This window comes from Crinia signifera, chromosome 7 (assembly GCF_055691185.1).
Source record: "Crinia signifera chromosome 7, ASM5569118v1, whole genome shotgun sequence".
Classification (NCBI taxonomy): Eukaryota; Metazoa; Chordata; class Amphibia; order Anura; family Myobatrachidae; genus Crinia; species Crinia signifera.
The window spans coordinates 70,854,760-70,878,228 of NC_139223.1; the positions used below are offsets into that span (position 1 = coordinate 70,854,760).

A 23,469-nucleotide genomic window follows, 5' to 3' on the forward strand; every position below is an offset into this window, starting at 1 on the left:
ACAGAATATGGCCATTGCAGTAATGAGAACATAGATACAGAGAATGGGAAGCCATAAGATAACAGATTTGGTCCCATATTGAACATAGACAATAATAGAACAGAAATGAATAATATAAGCCAAGCACAATCATAATAATGATCCATTGACTAAGATAAGGTAGAAAAAGAAGAAGGGTAACAAAAGAAGAGAAGGAAATAACCAGCGGTGGTTCTTGTCACTGGGCTTCAGTGCCGACCAAAAACTGCATGGGGGAGTTGGCCAGCACATGTCAACATACATGAAAAGTTGTATGTAAAATGTGTTGGCTGCCTTGTAAGGTGCCCTGATATTTTTAGAACCAGCACTTGTAGGGGGGTAATGCCAAAGCTTTGGCACATTTGACAGGTCCCCTAGTTAATGCATTTTCCCCACTTCACTTGTCAACCCAAGATGGGATTTCTAGGAAAGTGGGACCCCCATTCTCCAGGGTACCCAAAGCCTGGGCTGAATGACGGTGTTATCCCCCACACCCCAGGGTGGTGGACTCCATGTCCTTCTTGCCTTCAGTAGTAATTACAGCCATTTTTTTTTTTTTAAATAGGCAGCTCTGCAAATTCTGAGCATTCCTCTCCCATGATTTATATCAGAAGTACTATGAAGCCCACACAAACCCCAGTGTCCCCACAACTTCCAAGAAGTATACCATTAGTTCAACAGATTGCGCAAATATTCACAGCTGCTGCCCATGAACACACAGGGCCTTCACCATTAACATTTGGGAAACATGCAATAAAAATTGGAATGGAGGTAGATGTAGGTAGATGTATGAAACAGTGATAGTGGAGAAGTGCCCCATGGCAACCAATCAGCATGGAAGTAACATCTAGAATTTGTATAATATAAAATTATACAGAGCAGCTGATTGGTTGCCATGGGCCATTTCTCCTCTTGCTCACTTCTCCCTTATCACTGCTTCTAACATCTACCCCCATAATCTTACATTTGTTCACAATAGGATGTTTTGATATACACTTGAGGATAAAGAAATTGCGGTGACAATGCAATATTGTCAGAATATAATAGAAGAGGGTGACTTACTGTAACCTGGAGAATACAAAGAGGACCACTAAGTGGAGGATTTTGGAGCTGGACACAGACTGAGCCTAGCCGTATCCTCAGGAGGTTTCCACCATTGGCGGTGATATGCATTTTAAATGTCTTATGATGTGAGTGCAATGAGAGACCAATAAATTGTTATTCTATTCAGACAATATTGCACTATCACCGCAATGTCTTTATCCTGACAGACAGTATTCCAGAGAATAGATGCATGTTAGCCCAGTTTTCTGGGCATGCTGAAGCGAATGGCTGTATCCTTGCAACAGATTCAGTTGCTCCAGTAGCATGATTACCACTGTGGCTTACTAAAGTGACTAGTGTTCACACAAATACTGCATCCTCTATAGCAGTGTTTTTCAACCTCTGTGCCGTGGTACACTAGTGTGCCTTGAGCTGTTCTCAAGTGTGCCCCCAGATCTGGAGATGCCCAAACCAGTTTACAGCCACCACCAGTTCAATTGTTATTTACTGGTCTCTTCTTTTCATGTAAAGGGCCAATGTATTTTATTTTTGTTACCTGTGGGGACCAGTGTTATTTTTTTTCATATGGACGGCCAGTAGGTTTTTTTTTTTTTCCTGTGGGGGCCAATGTGTTTTGCCCTGTTGGGATCTCATGGTGTTCCTTGGCAATTTTAAAATCTTATTTATTGTGCCGCAAGGTAAAAATTTTGAGAATCACTGTTCTATTGCATGCACCTCTAAGTTAGGCCCACTGATGTATAGAGCTATATACTCTTGTAATAATTTTTAGCAGAGTGGTGGCACATTATTAAAGTGGTTTTGTCTTTTTCACAATGGCCATATCCTGTGTAGATCAAACTTATACCATCCAGAATCGTACAGTTTATTTCTCATTTTGTACTAATCATTTTTTGATGATTTCTTTTACATTTTTAAACATTTGCATAATTGTACAGCATGCCACTGCCCGAATAAAATGCTTTACTTTACATTAGAATGCTTATTTACTTTTGTAGGTGCTAATTATATGGTATCACTTCTAATTTTCAGTTTGTGGTAAATGACTTAATAGAATTATTTCAAACTCAAGAGATTTGAATTTGTCATGTGTAAAATAACATGGTGCCTAAACAGGAAACCAAGCAGTAAATATGATTTAAAAACATTTCAAAATGATAGATTTCCTCATGGCTGTTGCTGCTGAACTCCCATCATTAGTACAAGTGGTCTCTTTCCCTGTCTGATTTCAGTAGAGGTCAGACATCATATCAGTCTTTGCAATTCATTTGGCCTTTGCCAAAACGCTCTTATATTGATAGCCCAGTTACTATTGCATGCAGATGCTGCCAGTCTCTCTAATAGAAATGAGAGAAGTTATGGCAACAGGTCAAATAGAATTTTGCAGAGGTGCACATCTGATTATTTGGAAAGGTCAGACATATTACACAGTGCTGAATTTAGTAGATAATGGGCCAGCATGGTCATTGATCAATACTTCCTCACAGTACTGAGATTTTGGGTTCTAACCATAGGGATGTACCAACCCTTAGAGAGTGATTACCTTGAAGGGAAATAAAGTACTGGCCACGTTACAGGCTTTTGTTTGAAAATGGCAGGAGCTGTTTGATAGTTTAACACTCTCCGAGACTTAGTGCATCTGCCCCCAAGGCCTTATGGGGCAGATGTATTAAGCCTTAACAAGAGATAAATGCAAGGGTGATAAAGAGAGATGAACATCCAGCCAATCACCTGCTAACTGCCATGTTACAGGCTGTGTTTGAAAAAAGTCAGTAAGGAGCATCAATTTTTATACCATTTTCAAATAAGATGCATTGTAAATGCAAAGACATAGAGCAGGGTGGTAGATGTATGTGTAAACATCTGTACATGTGTAAGGGAATATTGATTGTAAGCACCACTGGGGCAGGGAACGATGTGAATTGCCCAATAATCTTCGCAAAACCTTGTGGAAGATTTGTGCGCTGTACAAATCTGTTAATAAATACATGTCATACCTTACATATTGTAACATCACAAAAGGTAAAGATGGCTGTGTACAAATTAGATTACAATCTTATTCCCCTTCCTCAAATAGCAATGCCATGTTGGACCCGGGATCATGATACCCGCTTCGACATGGGTCTGGCGCCTTCACAGTAAACCCAGGTCACCCATTATACAAAATGGGACCAGTGGTTAACCCTTTGTATTACCTGGGTCAAATTGCTGGGTTGATTGACCCGGGTTATAAGCTGTAGTGCTTTCACGCCACACTTTGACCCAAGTCCGAGGTGTGATGCGAAAGGGGTATTTGTGTAATACCCATTGTAGCTGACAATACTAAAGCAACTAACTAAGTAAGATGTAACTGGAATTTCTCTGCAGCTACAGTATCTATGGTGCATCACTATTGGAATAAGGGAAGAAAGTGGAGACACGCAATATGAACCAGTTGTCATAGGGGACCGCACAGGGTCCCTATTGACCAGCACCCCCAAATGACTGACCGGCACCCCGTTCAACCCACTCACATGCCCAGCACCCGCCCATGAATTAATAATCACACAATGTATGCCAGGTCCTGCCTCCGGGCTTCACATAAACCCTGGTGCGGTGGTGTGACGCGATGACACACCATGAACGTGGCTGGCCGCACACCTGTTATTTGCTCACCCACCCCACTGCCAGCCCGCACAGACTGACTCACTGTGCTGGTTCTGAGATGCCCCATCTGATGCCAACTTGGACCTGTCAAACAATAGTCAATTGTGCAGGAATAATTGGTTGCAACCTTGACCCTTTTTATTCATATATTTTCATTTTTTTTTTTAATCTTCTCATTATATTTTATTATGCATGTATGTGTTTATACAATAAATTGTTCAATATCATATTTGTTATTCTTTCAGTGAAACCCAGCGCTGCTCAAAACCTTTTCTTGTCCATTTTCCTTTTTCAGAGGGCTCCCACAATTCCCTCTAGAGCAGCAGCTAAAGACAGTGCTCTTAGATACGTACCCCCAATTTTTCAGAAACAAGAGCCAGACAGCACTCAGCAGCAAGCTGCAGTGTGATTCTCTTAGGAGTAGAAGGGAACTGGAGAAGTCTCTAGATCATAAAGGAGGTTGGAGGCGACCCAAAAAACCCAAATCTTATAACTAATTATTATATAATACAAGAAGTATTACATAGTCTCCAAAAGTGAACAAGCACACACAAACGTAAGATGGCAGTGAGCATGCACGAGTCGGACAAACAATTTTCTGAAAAGCTATCATGGAGATTTGTTTTTTATATACAAATATTGTGGCATTATGTGTAATGGGCATTACAGTGTGTGGCATAATGTAATGGGCATTATACCATGTAGCATAATATGTAACAGACATATTGTGTGATGGGCATTATGGTGTGTGGCATAATATGTAATGGGCATTACAGAGTGTGGCATAATGTGTAATTGTCATTATAGTGTGTGGTGTACTGGGCATTACGGAATAAATTTTGCCGCACATAATGGCGCTATTTATGATTTGTGTGTGTGGGGGTTTCACCTTCTATTTAGTTTGCACTGATGCCCAGTAGGCAGTGATAAACATACCCATCCAATGGTGCGCCCTCTAATAAAATGGGCTGTGCATGCCTGTGCCAGTTATATAGAAAGCTTATGACAGTCAGCTCCTGCTATTTATTTGAACAAATTGTTCTTTTACTTTTGATCTGCACAGTAACTTTTATGGTTTGCTTTGTACTTTGCTTGCTGTTGGAAACAAAGCTAGGACACTGGCTCCGACGTATTTGGCTACAGCTGCTGCCAACAGGAAGACCAAAAAAGGAATAGAAATGACAACAGCTGTAATAGTTGAACTCCCCTGTTCAGCAGCTTTCTAGGTTCTAGTCCAGTTGATTTTATAAGCAACTCTGTGCTCATGGATTGGAAGCTTAAAGTGGTAACTAAAGTGGTTTACTGTAGATAGGGGCAAACATAAAAATACATTGGGTTTCGCAAACCTTTAACCCAAGCCACAATACAATACATAAAGTAAATACTTGCTGCTTTATTTTTTCACTGCAATAAAGATGTCATTAAACATACCCCACCCAAATATAAAACTCTCTCTGCACATGTTACATCTTCCCAACCTGAAGTGCACATGGTTGTGTCCATTAAAGAAGGAGTCTGCTTTTGCAAACCAACCAAAATCAGGCCCAAAGCCTCCACGTGAAAAATCATACAATGGAGAGAGCATTCATGTTACTACCATAAAATAAACTGAGTATCCCAGTGACCACCACACAGTACAGATATGGGATTCATGAAAAAAAATAGAGGTAACATTAACATTCTGTATGTTAACAGCCACTTTAAGCTTCCAATCAATCCATGAGCACAGAGTTGCTTATAAAATCAACTGGACTAGAACCTAGAAAGCTGCTGAACAGGGGAGTTCAGCTATTAGGAGGGATGGATTAGCCCAGGGTTAATCTCTGGAAATATGCCAGCCACAAAGTTTTCAGTACTACTTATAGCCAGAGCTGATGCCAATGTACCCTAACTGCCCAAACCAGGACACGGGGCACAATAAACATATACAGTATGTAACCCATTTGAAGCAAATGCTTCAAAAGCTAGTAAGGTAGCTAATGTGAGAGAGAAAAGAGATGTAGTTGCACTTGTTGCCAACATATGGCAGTGTTTCGCTGACACAGATACTAGACACACACACACATATATATATGATAAGGAACCCCCTGTACCATTGGCCCACTGAGAAAATATCTCGTAAATCGTATGGCCAATCTGCCTCTACCGATAGTTGAGTGATATTCACTATCATGTACAATAAGATAATGAAGTTGAAAGTAGTGCATCACCCTGATCTAAAGCACTGGAACCGCCATCACTGCAGAATTCAGGCCAACCAATCCGCTTTCACTTCACCTTTTATAATAGTTTTCTAAGAGCTGTACTTTAAATAGTCTTTAGAGACAACAAAAAACGGTACTTGTGTAATATGTGGGCGCCCGAATTTTTCATTGTATTGCATCGCATCGCACTACTTAAGGCATGCAATGCAATGTGATTTTTCATTGTAAAGACCAGATTTTTAATTGTATAGTTACCCATGGGTTATTTCATACCCCCACTATCCAACTACGCATGGAGTTGATTTTATATAGTGTGGCGAGCGCAGCGAGCCACCGAGCCCCACGAGGGGACGCAGAATACATGTAAAGTAATCTGCGTCCCCTCGCGGGGCTCGCTGCGCTCGCCACACTATATAAAATCAACTCCATGCGTAGTTGGATAGTGGGGGTATGAAATCACCCATGGCTGACTATACAATTAAAAATCGGAGTAAAAAACAAAAAAAGTGGCGCTGATGTTGATGAAATAATCACACAAATATTTTAATATTAATTAAAACAACATTGCATGTGGCAATTATACACAAAAATACAATAAAAAAAATATATATATATATACAATGAAAAAAATATATAATAAAAAATGCAATAAAAAGATGAGTCAATAACTGGACCAGAGGCTGAATAGAGTGGACCCAATAGGTAATGCTTGAAAAGGGATTAGGTAACTGAAAGATTCAGATTGCCCTGTGGGCTGATAGTTACCACTGTTGGCAGTTGTCATCTAGTTCCAAGGATTGTAGTGTGAAATGGTCCTCAAATGGATGCGACTGTGGGGCCACAGAGGGTCAGGACCCCAATTGATGTGATGGGGTTGACAGCTGGTAAATAGCCGCAAAGTGTCTCTCACGTCGCTAGAGGCTCCAATAGGAAAAGGCAACCATGTGCAGGTGTCCTCAGGGTTGGTAACTTTTAAGACCGGCTGTTCAATGATCTCAGTTGTATAAGACCAACCTTGATTCCTGCTTGAGGCTGTATCTATGTGGTGCCAACAATGGTGCGCCGCAGATGCGGGATGTTGAAAGGCTGTTTGGCTCTCAGGGTTGGAAAGAGCGGCCCAGGGTGTTGGGGATTCCGAGTGGTGGGTCCAAAAGTGATCAGCTTTTCTCAGGTTTCAGCCTGGACCAGGAAAAGCTGATCACTTTTGGACCCACCACTCGGAATTCCCAACACCCTGGGCTGCTCTTTCCAACCCCGAGAGCCAAACAGCCTTTCAACATCCCACATCTGCGGCGCACCATTGTTGGCACCACATAGATACAGCCTCAAGCAGGAATCAAGGTTGGTCTCATACAACTGAGATCATTGACCAGCCGGTCTTAAAAGTTACCAACCCTGAGGACACCTGCACATGGTTGCCTTTTCCTATTGGAGCCTCTAGCGACGTGAGAGACACTTTGCGACCATTTACCAGCTGTCAACCCCATCACATCAATTGGTGTCCTGACCCTCTGTGGCCCCACAGTCGCATCCATTTGAGGACCATTTCATACTACAATCCTTGGAACTAGATGACAACTGCCATCAGTGGTAACTATCAGCCCACAGGGCAATCTGAATCTTTCAGTTACCGAATTCCTTTTCAAGCATTACCTATTGGGTCCACTCTATTCAGCCTCTGGTCCAGTTATTGACTCATCTTTTTATTGCATTTTTTATTATATATTTTTTTCATTGTATATATATATTTTTTTATTGTATTTTTGTGTATAATTGCCACATGCAATGTTGTTTTAATTAATATTAAAATATTTGTGTGATTATTTCATCAACATCAGCGCCACTTCTTTTCTTTTTTACTCTGGTTACTTTGGGGCTGACTACCCCATTATTAAGTGGCTGCTCTTGGCATAGCACCCGTGGTAGCGCCTGTCCGTGCACCCTAGGGAGCACTTTTGTATACAATTAAAAATCGTGTCTTTACAATGAAAAATTACATTGCATTGCATCGCATTGCATGCCTTAAGTAGTGGCATGCAATGAAAAAAATCGGGCGCCCAGATAATACACAAGTACCCAAAAAACACTCATCAAATTCTAGTGAATATTCATGTAAGATATTGTATTGATGACAACTCTGGTCATCCCTAGCATCTGCGGAAGCCATTCAGTCTGTGGAGCGGCTGTGCACTTCTCAGATAATTATGGGAGAGCAACATCACTTATTTTACTGATGTCCTTCCCAAACTGCCACCCCCCCCCCCCCCCACCCCGTTCCCATGCTGTTCCAACTGCATATTGCAATCTCTGAGTTGTATAGAACCTAGATGTGTGATAGCAGTACTTGTGACCACAGGTGACATGTATATATTATACGGTGACCAACCTCAGAGAAGGCCAGGCGTACGGAGATGCTAAAATATGTTAAGGCCCATACACAAAGCAGCTCAGTTTCGTCTCTGAGCCACCCAGTGTGTCCTGCTCATCTGCTGGTAATCGCCCAGTGTGTATGTATCATCACAATATTATTTCTAGAAATGTGAATGGATTTTTTTTACATTTGGTTGTAAAAAAAAAAAACAGTCCTTTTTGGGGGAAGGAATGAACATACAGTACAGTATATCTACAAAAAATTCATTTCAGTTTTGAAGTCCCTGCCTGGCAATGAGACTAGAAAAATCCTTACGACATACATCAATGCAGTTTTGCATGGTGATGGTGGAGCCACTTTGGGCAGTATTGTACAAAACACGTTTTCCATCACCGTTGATGCTGTAGAATGTAAACCCTTTTCCAGGAGTCCCTGTGTAACACTGTAAGGAAGTATTTTATTGAGGTTAACAAATGTTATATTTTTAACCTGTTTAAGATCAGAAACAGCTTTATCCTCCCACTCATTAGTATTTGATGTACTGATAGAGGGGTTCACAGCACATGGCATTTATGTGAGAAGAGCTCTGCTGACACACTGGCATTGCAAATTGAAGCATTACTAAGTAACATGAGCTATATTGGGAACAGCTACCTATGACAGCAAGTTTGCATTTAATAGTCTGTGGCATATTACAGATAATCACCATTAATGTTCTGTATAAAGACTTTTCACCATACTGTATGTTAATGTTACCTCTATTTTCTTTATAAATCACATATCTGTCAGAGTTCAGTCAGTCATACCTATTTGGGTTAATCCTTTCACAAACTTTTAATTTGATTTATTTTTACATAAACCATTTAGAACTATAAATGTTACAGAATGTAATCCATAACCAAATTAAAATCTGAGTAGCTGGGTGCCAGGCATACCCGTGATTACTGGGCATGGGAGGGTGGGGGGATGTTCAAATACATTGATTTTAAAGCAGGTGTGGCCCAGACTCTGACTCACTTAAAACTTATGGTGGCCCAGCGATCGCAGGGATGCCAATCCCGGGGCATTTTTCAATCCCGGGAATGGGGATTGAAAAATGCTCAATCCCGTGATTCCCGCGATTGACGCGTCTGAGCACTTTCCCAGACGCTGCCCGGCATCAGATATGCGCATGCGCATCTAATCCCAGAATCCCGGGATTGTAAGGATTCAAATCCCGGTGTTTTTTAGGCCAAATCCCGGGATCGGCAGGATCCCGGGATTGGCCCCCATAATCGCAATAAGCCATTAGATGCAGCGGTAGACCTGAGCTGGTTGGATCCAAGTACCCTACACTGCAGAGCATTGGAGTTTGGAGGAATGGCAGGTATTCAATTACCTAATTCGTCCTGTGCAGCAATCCTGTTTTGGATTTGCTGCACAATTGCGGGGTTCCGGAGTGCTGGTGCATTCACTGCCAGCCTGCCCTCACCCCCTATTCAACGCCTCAGGGGCTCGAATGCCACAGGGAGCCGGGGGACGGCTGCAGGGAGATGGAAGATGCCTCCCTGCCTGCACTGGACACTCTGGGGGTGAAGGAGGGCTGGCAGGGACACAGGAAGAACCCCCGGAGAGCTGGCAGGGCGCTGCACTCACTGGTCCCGATCCTGCATATTTAATGATCGGGACCAGTGTGCAGTGAATATATGAATATTAATGAGTGGCTCCCGGCTCCCGGCCCCCTGCTGGCGAAAAAAAACAAACTTAACAAAATTAAATATATATTCATGTGTTGAAAGCACATGAATAAAAATAGCATGCCCCTTCACAGAAAAAATATCGGATTTTTTTACACCAAAAAATAAATAAAATCCCCTTTATTTTAAAAGATCACATTCCAGTTCACCTAAAAAAGATGACGAATGCAAAACGGTGAATCATGGCGAAAATCACTGGAGAAAGCAGCTCTCTATTTGAGCATTGAATTCACTCTCTCTGCGAATTTGACTAAAAACCCCATTGAAAACCACCGGCGAATCGCGGTGAATTGCACACGGCGGGGTGACACCACAGAACCTGGCACTGCTGCCAACGCAGTTTTGGGTTGGGCAGCTCACATCTCCTGCAGTGACTAAAATGTGGTTCGGGTTACACCCTGACCACATGTAGCCATGCATCCAATTTATCCAGTGCGTTGCTTGGCACATGTTCCGAAGAGGCTGAATCAGGGGGCAAATTTACTAAAGTTTGATCTGGTATTTTATGAGTCAATAAAATCAACTGAAATCAAATCAAAACTCAAATTGCAAAAATCCCTTCACAAACTCCTTATTTACTAATATTCACTTTAGCATTTGATTGTCAAATCGAACTTGATTTTGGTAGATTTTAATAAGAGATTTTGTGTTCAGTCTATGAAATCCTTTTTAAAAAAATACCTCAAATACCCATTAAAGTACAATGCAAAAATAAAATCAATTTCAAGTGTTTTTTTTGGGGCCGTACAACTTTAAAGAATCACAAATACTTATCTTCACACTGTATTATAAATTAAAACCTAACTAAAGAATCAAAATTTGTGGTATTTAAATTATAAAAACAAATACTTAGAACTGAAATAGGGGTGTGGTACAGGGGTCTGACAGTCGGGATCCCGACAGTCATTAGCCCGACGTTGGGATCCCGACTGGCCGGACCCAGACAGCATGGTGAGCGCAACTAAGCCCCTTGTGGGCTTGCTGTGCTCGCCACGCTGCGAGCATGGTGGCTCGCTACATGAGCCACCTATTCTATTCTCCCTCTATGGGGGTTGTGGACCCCCACGAGGGAAAATAGCAGGTGGCCGTCGTTATCCCGACGTCGGGTAAATAATAGTTGGCAAACAGTGTATCTCTAATCTGCCTTCCACATTCTGTTGCCACATAGTAAGTTGTTCCCAAAACCTGTGTTTTTACTGTATTTGGCCTTCCTCAAATTTTGCAGTGAGGGATGAATTTCTGAGGATGTAGGCATCATGGCACGAACTAGGATAGCCAGTCAAAACACTCATGATTTTAAATTTTGCATCAAAGACAATGTGCACATTCAAAGAATATGCATGATGCCTGTTGGTATAGATATTTGCATTATTCTCAGTCCTCAGACTCTACCTATCCTATGCACTTCTGGATTTGATGTTTGATTTTCAGTTCAATTTGCATTTGATTTGCAAATTGAACGTTAATAAATGAGGGGATCGTATATTGGACTACTAGAAAACAATGATTATTGGCCTATATATAAGTTTCACAACCACAGAAAGATATCTATAATGGTGAGTATTGCGCTGCTGAGTAAAATATAAAGAGCTCCGATTGTCTCTGCTTGCACAGAATAAATGAGGACACACTGTTTGCAAATAGTAACACATTTTATGCCTTATATTAATATAAAAAAAAAGATTTTCCATATATAGCAAAAACTTTTTTACAATATACACAATACATATATCAGTATAATAAAAGAAATAAAAAACAAGCCTATTGAGCTCAAATAGCAGCAATTAGCGATAGGGTCTCCACGTTTTCTCTGTGTAAAAAAGCCAGCAAGAAGCTTGTAGCAAATGCTCACATATATTTGCAATAAGTATCCATGGAACTGTTCGTAGTTAGAAGTCACAAGTATCCATAGAGCATCCGTTTTATATACGGGAAATTTGTAGAGTAATCAGCAGTCTCTTTAGCATGTATGCAGACACGCAGAAATTTAGTTTAGCTGTGTTACTATAAATGGGTAGAGTTATCATCAAGCAGTGTGTTAAAGCTAATCTTCTCTCCCTTTAAAGTTCACATAAATAGAAATTGATTTTGTGCACAGATGTCAGGGTTTTTAGATATCTCACCCGCTGTAGGCGGCTTGTGCCGCTGGGTTGAAAGATCCTCACTCCGTGGGAGGCACTTGGATGTTTCCAAGGTGGACACCTAAGTCTACGGGTGTTGGTATTTTTCCTGCACTTTGTGCAGTAGGGGATGCACTGAGAGCCGGCCGCTCGCGTCACCACCGACCGGGCGCCGGAGTGTGCTGTGCTGGTCTGTAAGCGCAATGGAATCTTGCTTGCGTGACAGCGTGGAGAGTTAGGGAGACCCAACGCCGGATGTCAAATGACGTCAACGCGTTTCCTGGATAGTGGACTGGCTTCTATCTAGCCCACTCCCAGCTGGCAAAAATTGTCTTTTATATATAAGTTTCACTCTTGAGTTTGGCTTTTGTGAATCTCCATAATAAAATTAGAATGGTAATTACTTAGAAATCGAATGACAAATCGATCAGATCTCAAAATTGAATTTTCCAGCGGGAGTCTTTAAAGGTGGAAACGCCACTGTCTTTAGGGGTAAGATGGGAGTTCTATTGAAGATGGGATGTTGTCCATAGCAACCAATCCAATGCTACTTCCTATTTATTTAGCACCTTCTAGAAGTTAATAGATAGAATCTGATTGGTTGCTATGGGCAACATTCCATCTTCAATAGAACTCCCATCTTAGTAAATTTACCCCACTGGTAAAAGAACATTTTTGCCCTGGGCTTCACATCTAGAACTAAACCTGTCATACCCATAACGTTTCTATATAAATAGGCTTGCCATAATACCCATTTAATCCAGATCACCTATCATTTACATCAGTTGTGTGGCTAGCTACATTCAAGGCTTTATATCTGCCTGGGTTTAGTCAGCCATTGAACTTGTGTAAATAATAGGTGTCCCAGATTATACAGTATGTAAAGAATTTTCAGAACATTAGTACAACCAAAATGTAAAAGGTTAAAAGTAAGAATTAAAAATAATATAATGTGTTAATATCCAGTTTGCTAACTAACAATCAGAAACGTTGTACAAACACATACTGTAGGGCCTGGTTCTGAGTTCCTAGCCATGCCCATTCCCACATGCTTTTACCTGGATATCCAATGGCACATATTTAGGGATGGTGCTGTTTGTGTCCAGGCCACAATGACTCTAATTGGAACATGAAGCTCCCTGAACTTGCTCTCTTGACAAAAATAGCATTGAGTGTGAATATGTCATTCAATCAATATTTTATATATACACATTCACAATATTACAAGTTGATATGCACAATACAGACATGGTCATATTGCCCACATTGTGCATGTTAACAGTTACTGTTATAGCCCTAAAACTAATTCCAGCCAGAACCTAACCCTACTGTACATCTATAATGTTGACATTCACAATCTTTATAACTCCGTAGCAACAGGCAATTGTTTTGTCTTTTTAGTCACAATATCGATATGTTTGCTGTCGACCATGTCGGCACTTTGTCAATAAAATAATTACATATCATACACTATAGTAAGGGTTGGCAGCTCTAGCACTGGTATTGGTACTCTATACATTTTATAAGCTATTTAGATAAAATGATTGGAAAACACCACAAAGCACTTACTGTACAGATATAGATGAATGGACTGCACCTAGTATTGAGGCACTAGTGTAATTTGCAGTACATTGAGTTAATAAATTAATTAAGATCTACATTATATATATACAGTAAGACCAAACAGGATGAAGCAGACAAAGGTATTTTAGCTGAGAAGCTATATTTCCTGCCCAAGAGGAGGGCACTCTGAGATAATCATATTTGCCTATTGGGAGAATCCGGAGAGGTGAGGCAGCAGTGGTTTTTGTGGGGCGGAGCCAAGTGGTCACATCATGATAGTGATTTGCATTATTTTAGTCCCCTCTCCCTCCATAAAGACCATGAATCCTGGCTTTTTCCTGCATATCTTTCCGCTTCCCTAGGAAGTGGGAGGGGAACTACCCCATAATGGGGAAGTCTTCTGCAACTTCCAGTAGAGTGGGTAAATATGGAGATAATAATATATTGTACCTAATTCACTGTGAGCACAAGTCTACCTACAGTGCTACATTTACTTATTTGAGTTGAGTGGAAATGTTTTATTTTCTGTATAAAATCCTCTCATTTATGCATTTACAATGAAACTCTTACATCAGGCCCTGTATTAATGACAGAATTGCAGTGCATTTATGCAAAGCCTTTTTTAGAGTATTAAAGTTTGTCTCCCTGGTTTGTATAAAGCGCGCTTAGTAAGTCAAATTATGTGCTAACAGAAATAAGTCATCTGATATTCTGCCGGAGGGACCTACGATGCATTGCATAGAAAGCCCTAGGCTGTAAAGAGATTACAGACAGCCCTGTGCAGTGACAGCTCCAGTAGGTGTCCCATAATAATACAGCGGTGTGCTGACTACCATTAATAAGGTGATTACGTTATGGAATCAAAGGCAGATATACGGCGTATATGTCTTATATGACAAATAAAACCTTGCGAAAGCTCTGCATTCCTGCTAAATATGTATAGAGATTATTATTTCCCTTTTTAGTATATATTTTGGTTAATAATTGCAAATGCCATAGCAGTGGCTGCCACCGACACACGTCCACTACTATGTATCCCAAAATGAGATCTCTGCCACTGATCTGTATGTTCTCCTGGAAAGCAGCCTCATGGTATCGTACAGTATGAAAATAACATGAATGTCATCCATAATAACTACCGGTATGTAATTTAAGTGGAAAGGTAGGTGCATGAGGCTTCCCTCTATACACAAAAAAATGACATTAGCATTCTGCAGCATAAGTCCCAATTTAGGACAGCAACAGTGGCAAGTTCCCCAAGATCCAAAATCTTCCACTCTGCATTGGAGTAAGTATGGGAGCCTGGGGGAGCGGTAACAGTCCTGAAAATTGTGTTTTTGTACACTGGATACGGCATGAAATACAGTATTAATATTTAGCAGATGGTCTATATCTGGGGTAGCCAACCCTAGTCCTCGAGAGCTACCAACAGTGCATGTTTTGCAGGTCTCACAGAGGGCCTTATTCTGGTCTGTGCGGCCGGAGCCGAATATGCGGCCAGGACCGTGCGTCCTAAACCCCGCCTTCCTTACGGATCGCTCACTCCGTCCGAATGCGGTAAGCAGCTGACCGCACGAAGCACGAGTGGATTTCTCATGTATACACCTCCTCCTTCTCTGGGAACCTCCCCCATCATTCGATGGTCGCATACCATCGAATGCAGGACCGAGTGGTCAGGCAGCTCCCGCGAGCTCAGACCACTCGGGCATTTCTCAGTGCAAAAGCAGGGATCTGGGCGGGCAGCTGACATCCGGCAATGTCATATGTCTGCCCCCTACATGTGCGTCACGGCCGCATTACCATACGTACGCCCAGCGTTTTCATGGGAACGCCCATGAAACGCGGGGCGTATGCATATGATAATGAGGCCAAACAGCCCTTCACGCCCCTCTCCTCCCCCTGTTCGTAGTGTAAACAATTCATGCGGAATTTGGACGTATGTCCCTTTCGCACATGCGCAGATATGCCTTTGCACATGCGCAAACACAAAACATCGGCGGAACGAACGCACGCGGACATATCCGCACCAACCAGAATAAGGGCCAGAATCACAAGTGAGCTAATTAGCTCCATCTGTGTATCTTTTAAAATGTGTCAGCGATTAATGAGTGCAGCTGTGCAGCAGCTAGGTTGTCTGGAAAATGTGAACTGTTGGTAGCTCTCGAGGGCTAGGGTTGGCTACCACTGGTCTATATGTATAGACTCTTTCAAACATTTAAATAAGATAAGTGGCTAGGAAAAAGGTAAACCTATAATAAATAAACACACAAACATAATAGAACCAGTACTGCACTTTCTAAGCTCACAATCTCCAACTTCATGGTAAGACTCCTGTCTCTTCCTCCTGGCAGCTACTCTCTGGTCCATTCCAATGTTTGAGGGCTCAGATCCCCACATACAGTAAATGTGGTATAAGAAGATGGTACACCGGGCATGTGCAGCAGCACTTCTCCATGGTGTGGTGGCAGCTCTATTGATCATATTATATACTATTGTTATAATTTAAGGCACTTGCCAAGAGGAAGGGAACCAGAAACCCCCCCTGTGTTTGCCTATGTGCAAAGTGGTAGGAGATTTGTAATAAAGGATACAGGATGAGGCTTATTTTGACAGAATACGGTGGTTAGGTCGCCACTGAAGGTCGACAGGGCTTAGGTGGATGCCTAAAATAGGTCGACTTGGCTTAGGTCAACAGCATTTGGTCGACAATAAAAAGGTCGACATGAGTTATTCTAGTTTTTTTTGTGCCAACAGGCGGTAGTTCGTGCTCTACCATCCACTACGGCATGGCGGGAGAATAAAATAGTATGCCGACACAGGGAGGCACCATGCCCGAGGCATGTCAAGAGGGGGCATGGCAAACTTTGAAGGTGTCCATGTCGACTATGTGTACACTTGGGACCAAACAATTCAACCTTCCAACCCTGTCTACCTTGGTTTGTCCACTCGAAAACCAGGGTACCCTCCTCCAAATTCACTAGTGTCACAGAAATTCCAGGAGAGTGAGAAAGTAATGTATGGGCAAATGTTTTCATGATTAGGTCTGCAACAACAGAGAAAACAATCTGAGTCATTTGAAAACAGAATATGATCTTTCTTTTTTTGTATTGTTCTTAGTGTCTCAAAATCCTATATGATTACAAGACTGCAAAATGACTGCGCTGCAAGCCATAGTGTGTTCATTAAGTGAAATAGTGCCAGTAATATTGATTTATTGATTTCATTAAAAAAAAATTACATTGTCAATAGTGTGTTTGAGCTGCTATAAATTCTTCTGAAATCATGTAATAATACCAATTCTTCTGTGATCCCTATGTATTCATTACACATGTCATAAAATGATTAGTTTGTTCAATGACATTGTAACTTAGTAAAAAAATAAAATAAAAAGGTGGATGGAATCAGTTAAAGGTTTGATACTTGCTCAGCGTCAGACACATGCTTTATTTATTGTACTTTCATTTATTCAATTTGTATTATTTGCTGAAAAACCCAGGTTTTTCTGTGGTGTGAAAGGATCAACATGGGTCTTAAATCCCGGCACTCCGACTCTGGCTGCAGCCCCTTCAGGTAAAATCCACCACTGTCTCTGCCTAAAGTGAAGCCAGATGCAGTCTGTGAGACTGCCCTGGCTTCAATGTGACTGACAGTGACTTCCTATTGGCAGTCCGACCTGCCAGTCACTCAAGGCAGTCCCATTGAAAGGTGTTCCCTCCCTCTGGGATGCCTCTCTGTGCGCAAATGCACAGCAGCCCCCAAAACGGGTTCTGTGCATGCGCAGTACCGTGGACGATACTGCGCATGGGCTGGACCTGGGAACCTGATTAGGTCCCGGGGGCTGCTGCAAAAGCAGCCCATGGAAGCTTGGGCCAGCACATGCGCAGTATGTATGAAGTTACTGCGCATGCACTGGGAAGGAACGGCGTCGGGGACCGGAAGGTGCGGGGAGCAGGGCAGTGGAGGGGAGGGGGGGGCCTCATTGCAGCAGCCCCCCTCCTCCAAAAGGGTAAGAGCCGCCACTGATTGGCATCAATCGGCATCGAATGTGTCTGAACATTGTGCGATTCAGACTAAGTTTCTATTCGTGTGACTTGAGTCCTATGTATGTATAGGTTTAGGTTCTACTTTTGAATGGTTAACATTCAGTACTTTTATTTATCAATATTGGCACTTCTGACAACTGACAAAACTAAATACTAAAACTTTTATCCAGCACACATGGGTTTTGCATAATCCAGCATTGAGTTTCTAAATTGGGCTGCTGCTGAATTTTACTTTTTATTATGCTACAAATCTCTACACGAAGAGGTTTATGTATTTATAGCAAAAAATCTTTCTTCTTCTTCTTCCCACAAAAGTACAATTTTTATGACAGTTGTTTTGAAAAAATATTGATTTCAGCATTGCATTGTCATTATGAAGAAAGAAGACTGATAATAAAGCCTCAAGGCGTAGTTCTCTTATTGACAGACATATAATAGAGTTTAAAAGGGCATGTTATGTACCTTACATTAGCACACATTACATTCCTGTAATGTGTACCTCTGCAGATTGCACACTCTGCCAGCACTGACCTATGCAGTGCACCCATATGGTTGCCTCAGAGGTTTCTCCGAGGGCAGGATGTGGATAACGTGGATGTTTCTGTGCAGGGTATATTATACTATTACACAAGTATTTGCTTTCCAATATCTGCATTGGGCCCTTGCATGGCTCGCCTCCTACAGTGTAACCTTCGTAATGCGCCCAACATGGCTGCCTCATCTGGTGCACTTGTGGATGGGATGAAAACTATATGGCCCTGAGTCTACACTGAAATCAACCATTTTGGGTCATTTCTTTTAGGAGTTATCTATTCCACCCATGGTAATCCTACGCAGTGCGCCTAAAATGGCTGCTGCACCATTTTACCTTGGTACCTTGTCAAGGTGGAGTACACAACCCATGGAAGTTATTATCCAAAATGCCTGCACCAATCCTGCATTGGATTTACTGTGTGCTCCAGGGTTTATTTTGTCTGTGAATTGTCTGTTACTGTACTACAAACATCCTATGTATTATGTGCATTGTTTTTAATATCTATAAAGCGCCTTGAGTCCTGTTGGAGCTATATAAATAAAAGTTACTTACTTACTAACATAAAAGGTGTTGTTGACTTGATATAAGTGGTGTGGCTAGTAAGCATTACGTTTGGCAGGCAATAACACATTTCAATTAGTACATAAAATGGGTATTGACTAACGATCAATAGATAGCAGCTGCAGTTGTCGCAGACTGGTCTGTACATTTTTTTTTTCATTAGGGTGCACTTTCCATTTGAGTCAGTCCAGAAATATTACCCATGTGGTTTTAATCCGCTTGTTTAACCCTTTGAGTGCCTAGGGAATTTGTCAAAATTGGTGTGAAAATTGTCAAGCAAATATTTTTATTCTTCATAGTGACCTGTAATGTTTACTTTATATAGGAACTACAGTATAGGGCCAAATGTAATAGGGCGAGAGTTTCAGAAAGTGAGAGATTTTGGGAGAGTTTCCTTTTTTTTTAAGGTGGCAATAAATTACATTGCAAAACCAGGTTGATTTTGCCATATAATTGATTGCTGATTTAAAAAAAAATTATGGGAAAACTCTCCCAAAATCTCTCACTTTCTGAAATTCTCAACCTATTACATTTGGCCCATAATGTTTTATAAACAATTTTTTTAAATTTGAATTTATATAACAAATGTGAGCAACGCTGTCATTTTTAGAGGCTATTTTGCACATCTCTCAGAAATATTGTCACTCAAAGGGTTAAAGAAATAGCAAATAGAGCAGTGATCAGAGACGTAATATACTTTAAGGGCTAAATGTAGGACCCCTCAACCTTCAAATTACCGTTATAATGTGCAAGCCTTTGGTTGGAAATAAAGTGTATGGTGATAAAGTACCAACCAGCCATTTTGTAAGTGTCAGTTCCGAGACTTGAGCATGTGAACCCCCAATTATTGTATTGTGTCCCCTTGAATTGCTAGCTTTGCTCACCATGCTTTTGGCCAGGTGCTTCACTTCATTACCTCTGTGCAAGGCATAATTTATCATTCCCAGTCAGAGTCCACGTGGATTATGACCATTACCATGTAGACCATATGTATGTCCCATTTTTTGGGGACGTTCCCAAGTTTCGCCCAGGGCAGTGTCCTGCGACGGGGGAGTGCAGTTTAGGAGTCACTCCTGTCACCCATGAATAGATGCTGTGTGCATGCGTACACTATGTATTCCTGCAGCCAGAGGGGCTAGGGGCAAGAGCTGCTAGCCATGCCCCCACAGTGGCATAAAACAGGGGTGTGGCTTTGCAGGAGGGATGTGAGTATATGTCACGCCCCTTGCCACTAGGCCTCTTCTGCTTCAGGCAGACTTGGGAGGTATACCAAACACAGCCTGTAACATGGCAGTTAGGAGCTGATTGGTTGGCACTTTATCTGTCCACTGCTTACTAAATAACCCACATAGACCCAAAACAACCTTGCTGCATCTGCAACACTCAACACAAAGTGCACCCTCATTCACTGGATTCGGTATGGAATCCCGGCGGTCAAAATCCTGGCTGCCAAAATCCCAACAAGGGGTATGTGGATCGCCCCACCCCCCTTTTGCGGGCTCGCCACGCAGCGGGCGCGGTGCCTCACTACACTCGGGGGAGAAAGTGTCGGGATTTCGGCAGTCGAGATTCCAGCTTAGGGATTTTGAATGCCGGGATTCCCGACCGCCAGGAAACTGACCGCATCCCTATTCACTGATTCCAAATTTCCACTTCTGTGCATTTCTTTATGGCCTGCTCTTTTCTCCATTTTAGCCCCATATACCCTATACGTACATATGTCTTTAGAACCCCACATGAATACCAAAACACTACACATGATTCTCCTCTCCCTTTTGTCCCTCATACACCTCCGCACATCTAGTAATGTCTCACATCCAGATCACAGGGGAACGAGAGAGCCATACACCCCCTTCTCCTCCAGCTGCTTCCTTGCAGTCTCATTCTCTGCTTTATTAAACTGCAGAGAATACAGTATGTCAGAATGTGGGCAAAGAGATAGGCACTTTTAGCAAAGGAGATCTGGCCCACTGGTTGTTGCTGACCACTAAATAGCTGACTGTAGGTACCAAATTTGACCAGTGCTGTTGAGGCAAACAGTGGGCCGGTATACAAAGAGGCCAAAGTGGGGGAGGCATGGCCACACCCCCTCCAGAAAACAACAGCAACCTAAAGTACTATTTGTGGTGCTGGCAAGTGGTATCAATCATTAGGTCGACAATTGGATGGTCAAAAGGTCTACATTCATTTTTTGCATTTTGTGTCCTGAATTTCATATACAAACATATACAAATCACTTATACAAAATTAAGTGCGGCTTAAGTCAGAAGATGCAGATTAATTGAAAAACTCCAGGCGCTTAATTCCCGGTGCTATTTAATAATGTATTTAATAGAATCCCCCGTTCCTTGGCAGTTATATGGATTTACAGATTGATGTTACTACAATTAGTAAAATATGGCAGCTTTTTGTATTAAAATGGTTTCACAAGAAGTTAGACCACATTCAGTTTTATGCAATATACTGAAACCTTTCCCTTTGAAGTTATTTGCCTTAAATTGAAATAAATGCTTTGCATGTTCTGTATGTTATTGATTTCTCTATCAACTGTTACACTATAACGGTTACCCTGCTTTTTTTTAGGTTTACATCAGGATTAAAGATGAGGAATGGAACATTTATCGGAGATATGCAGAGTTCAGGAGTTTACATCACAAGCTGCAAAGCAAATATCCTCACATTAGAACCTTCCACTTTCCACCAAAAAAGGCCATTGGGAACAAGGTATTTCCTAAAACTGAAACTGTGCTTGCAACTAAAATACTACCAATGTAAAATAAACCTTGTGTACTTCCCAGATATTGTGTATATTGCTTAAGAGGGTTGTAGAGTTCAGTTGTGTAAACCTTGCAGAACATTATTTATAGAGTATGATGCTCAGAATATAATGCAGGATGAGGCAAAAAAACGCCCAGATTTTGGATAAAATACATACAGTAAATAGGGTCTGATGCAGAATACTGCATTGGGCCTGTAACACCTACATTCTGCTGGAATACCACCTTGGCCTTGTGGCATCTACTGTATTTTACCACTGAATTCCACCTTGGACCTTTTGGGTACAACTACAGTACCTACCACCCGAATACCACACTGCCCCCCCCCCCCCCCAATGCCACAATGGGCCTTTAACACCTACACACACACACACACCCGAATACCACAATGGGCCTTTAACAACTACATTCCACCCAAATACCACAATGGGCCTTTAACAACTACATTCTGCCCGAATACCACAATGGGCCTTTAACAACTACATTCCGCCCGAATACCACAATGGGCCTTTAACAACTAAATTTCGCCCGAATACCACAATGGGTCTTTGGGCCTATGGCACCCTGCCCCCAAATACCACCAAGGCCTGTTGCACCTACCTGCAGCTAGAATCACACCTTGGGCCTTTAACACTTACCTACCACCCAAACACCATCTCTTAATGCTGAAAGTGGGATATAACACTAATTAGTATAATACACTATGAAACAGATTTGTTACATTAGTTACCTGTTTATGGTAGAGGAACTCTTTAAAAGCTGTTAATAATAATTTATTAAGGCAGATTACAGCTGTACGGCCACCACATCCCTGGAAAACACTGTTTTGGAAAGGCTGCTAGATGACCCTTTTAATATCCTTTGGGATGAGTAAGAGATAATTATTCCTTTATAGCCTCACTTTGGCTGCTGCCCATAGCACACCCCGAGAAATGGTGCCCACTTTGCATCATCATTAAGGAAGTAATGAAAATAAGAGGCTTAAGGTTGGTAGTAATGGTTTTCTGAATGTTGAGAAATAACTCCTATTTGCTTTTTAATTTATTGTACACTTTGGGGGATATTCAATGTCTACAGATATTTCTGACAGTGGAAATATTGACAGTTAAGGTATTCATTCATGGCCGGGACTCACCTGCTACAGACCCGGCTCCCTGTATCACCTTGATGAAGGATCAGCGAAACTCGTCGGTGTTTGTCTGCCTTATGGAGTTGCTACAGTTCTTAAGGTCACCTATTCAGGAACCAACAAGAGCACAGGACTGAACCAGTCCCTCTTTTTCAAATTGGATCCATGCAGAACTTCTCCTTTTGTCCCAACTGACCCCAAGTGACCTTCTACCTTGACTGGCCAAGACTTCATCCTGGGAAGAATGCCACCTCTCTAAAGCTGGACATTACCATGGTACCCCAATATCTCAAGGGCAGTTATCCACTTTTCATCCACCTGAGGGACATTATTTGGAACGGACACTCATCCCATCGTAGTGGACCAAGGGTGACCAGATTCAGGGCCAATACACACCAAGCTATCATTGTTATTATAATCACTTAACAATTGCTGTATTGTTTCTTCATTATTTTATATTGTGTTTATTAAATAATTTTTGGGGAATACAGTGTACACTGTTCTTTTAGCACAGCAACCCACACCCTCTCTTCTCTGTGGAGGCAAGTCTGTATTGTGGATTGTTGAATCGACAAAATGGCCATGTTTTTTCGCCAATACACAGACTTTCCAATGCTCGACAGATGGAACATTGAATTCTGGTTGTCGAGTTACTGTCGGAAAAACAGAAAATGGTTTGAGATTCCGATTGTTGGGATGTTCCT

At 41.7% G+C, this 23,469-nt stretch overlaps 1 protein-coding gene across 2 annotated transcripts in view; it reads left to right on the top strand.

The window, feature by feature from the left end:
* The window catches only part of SNX29 (sorting nexin 29), a 522,757-nt gene that overhangs the window by 370,250 nt on the left and 129,038 nt on the right, over window positions 1–23,469 (top strand). For both annotated transcript variants that reach the window (XM_083153313.1, XM_083153315.1), the window contains exon 19: window positions 21,443–21,583. In XM_083153313.1, the coding sequence (XP_083009439.1) occupies window positions 21,443–21,583 (141 nt within the window). The remainder of the gene's footprint in view (window positions 1–21,442; window positions 21,584–23,469) is intronic.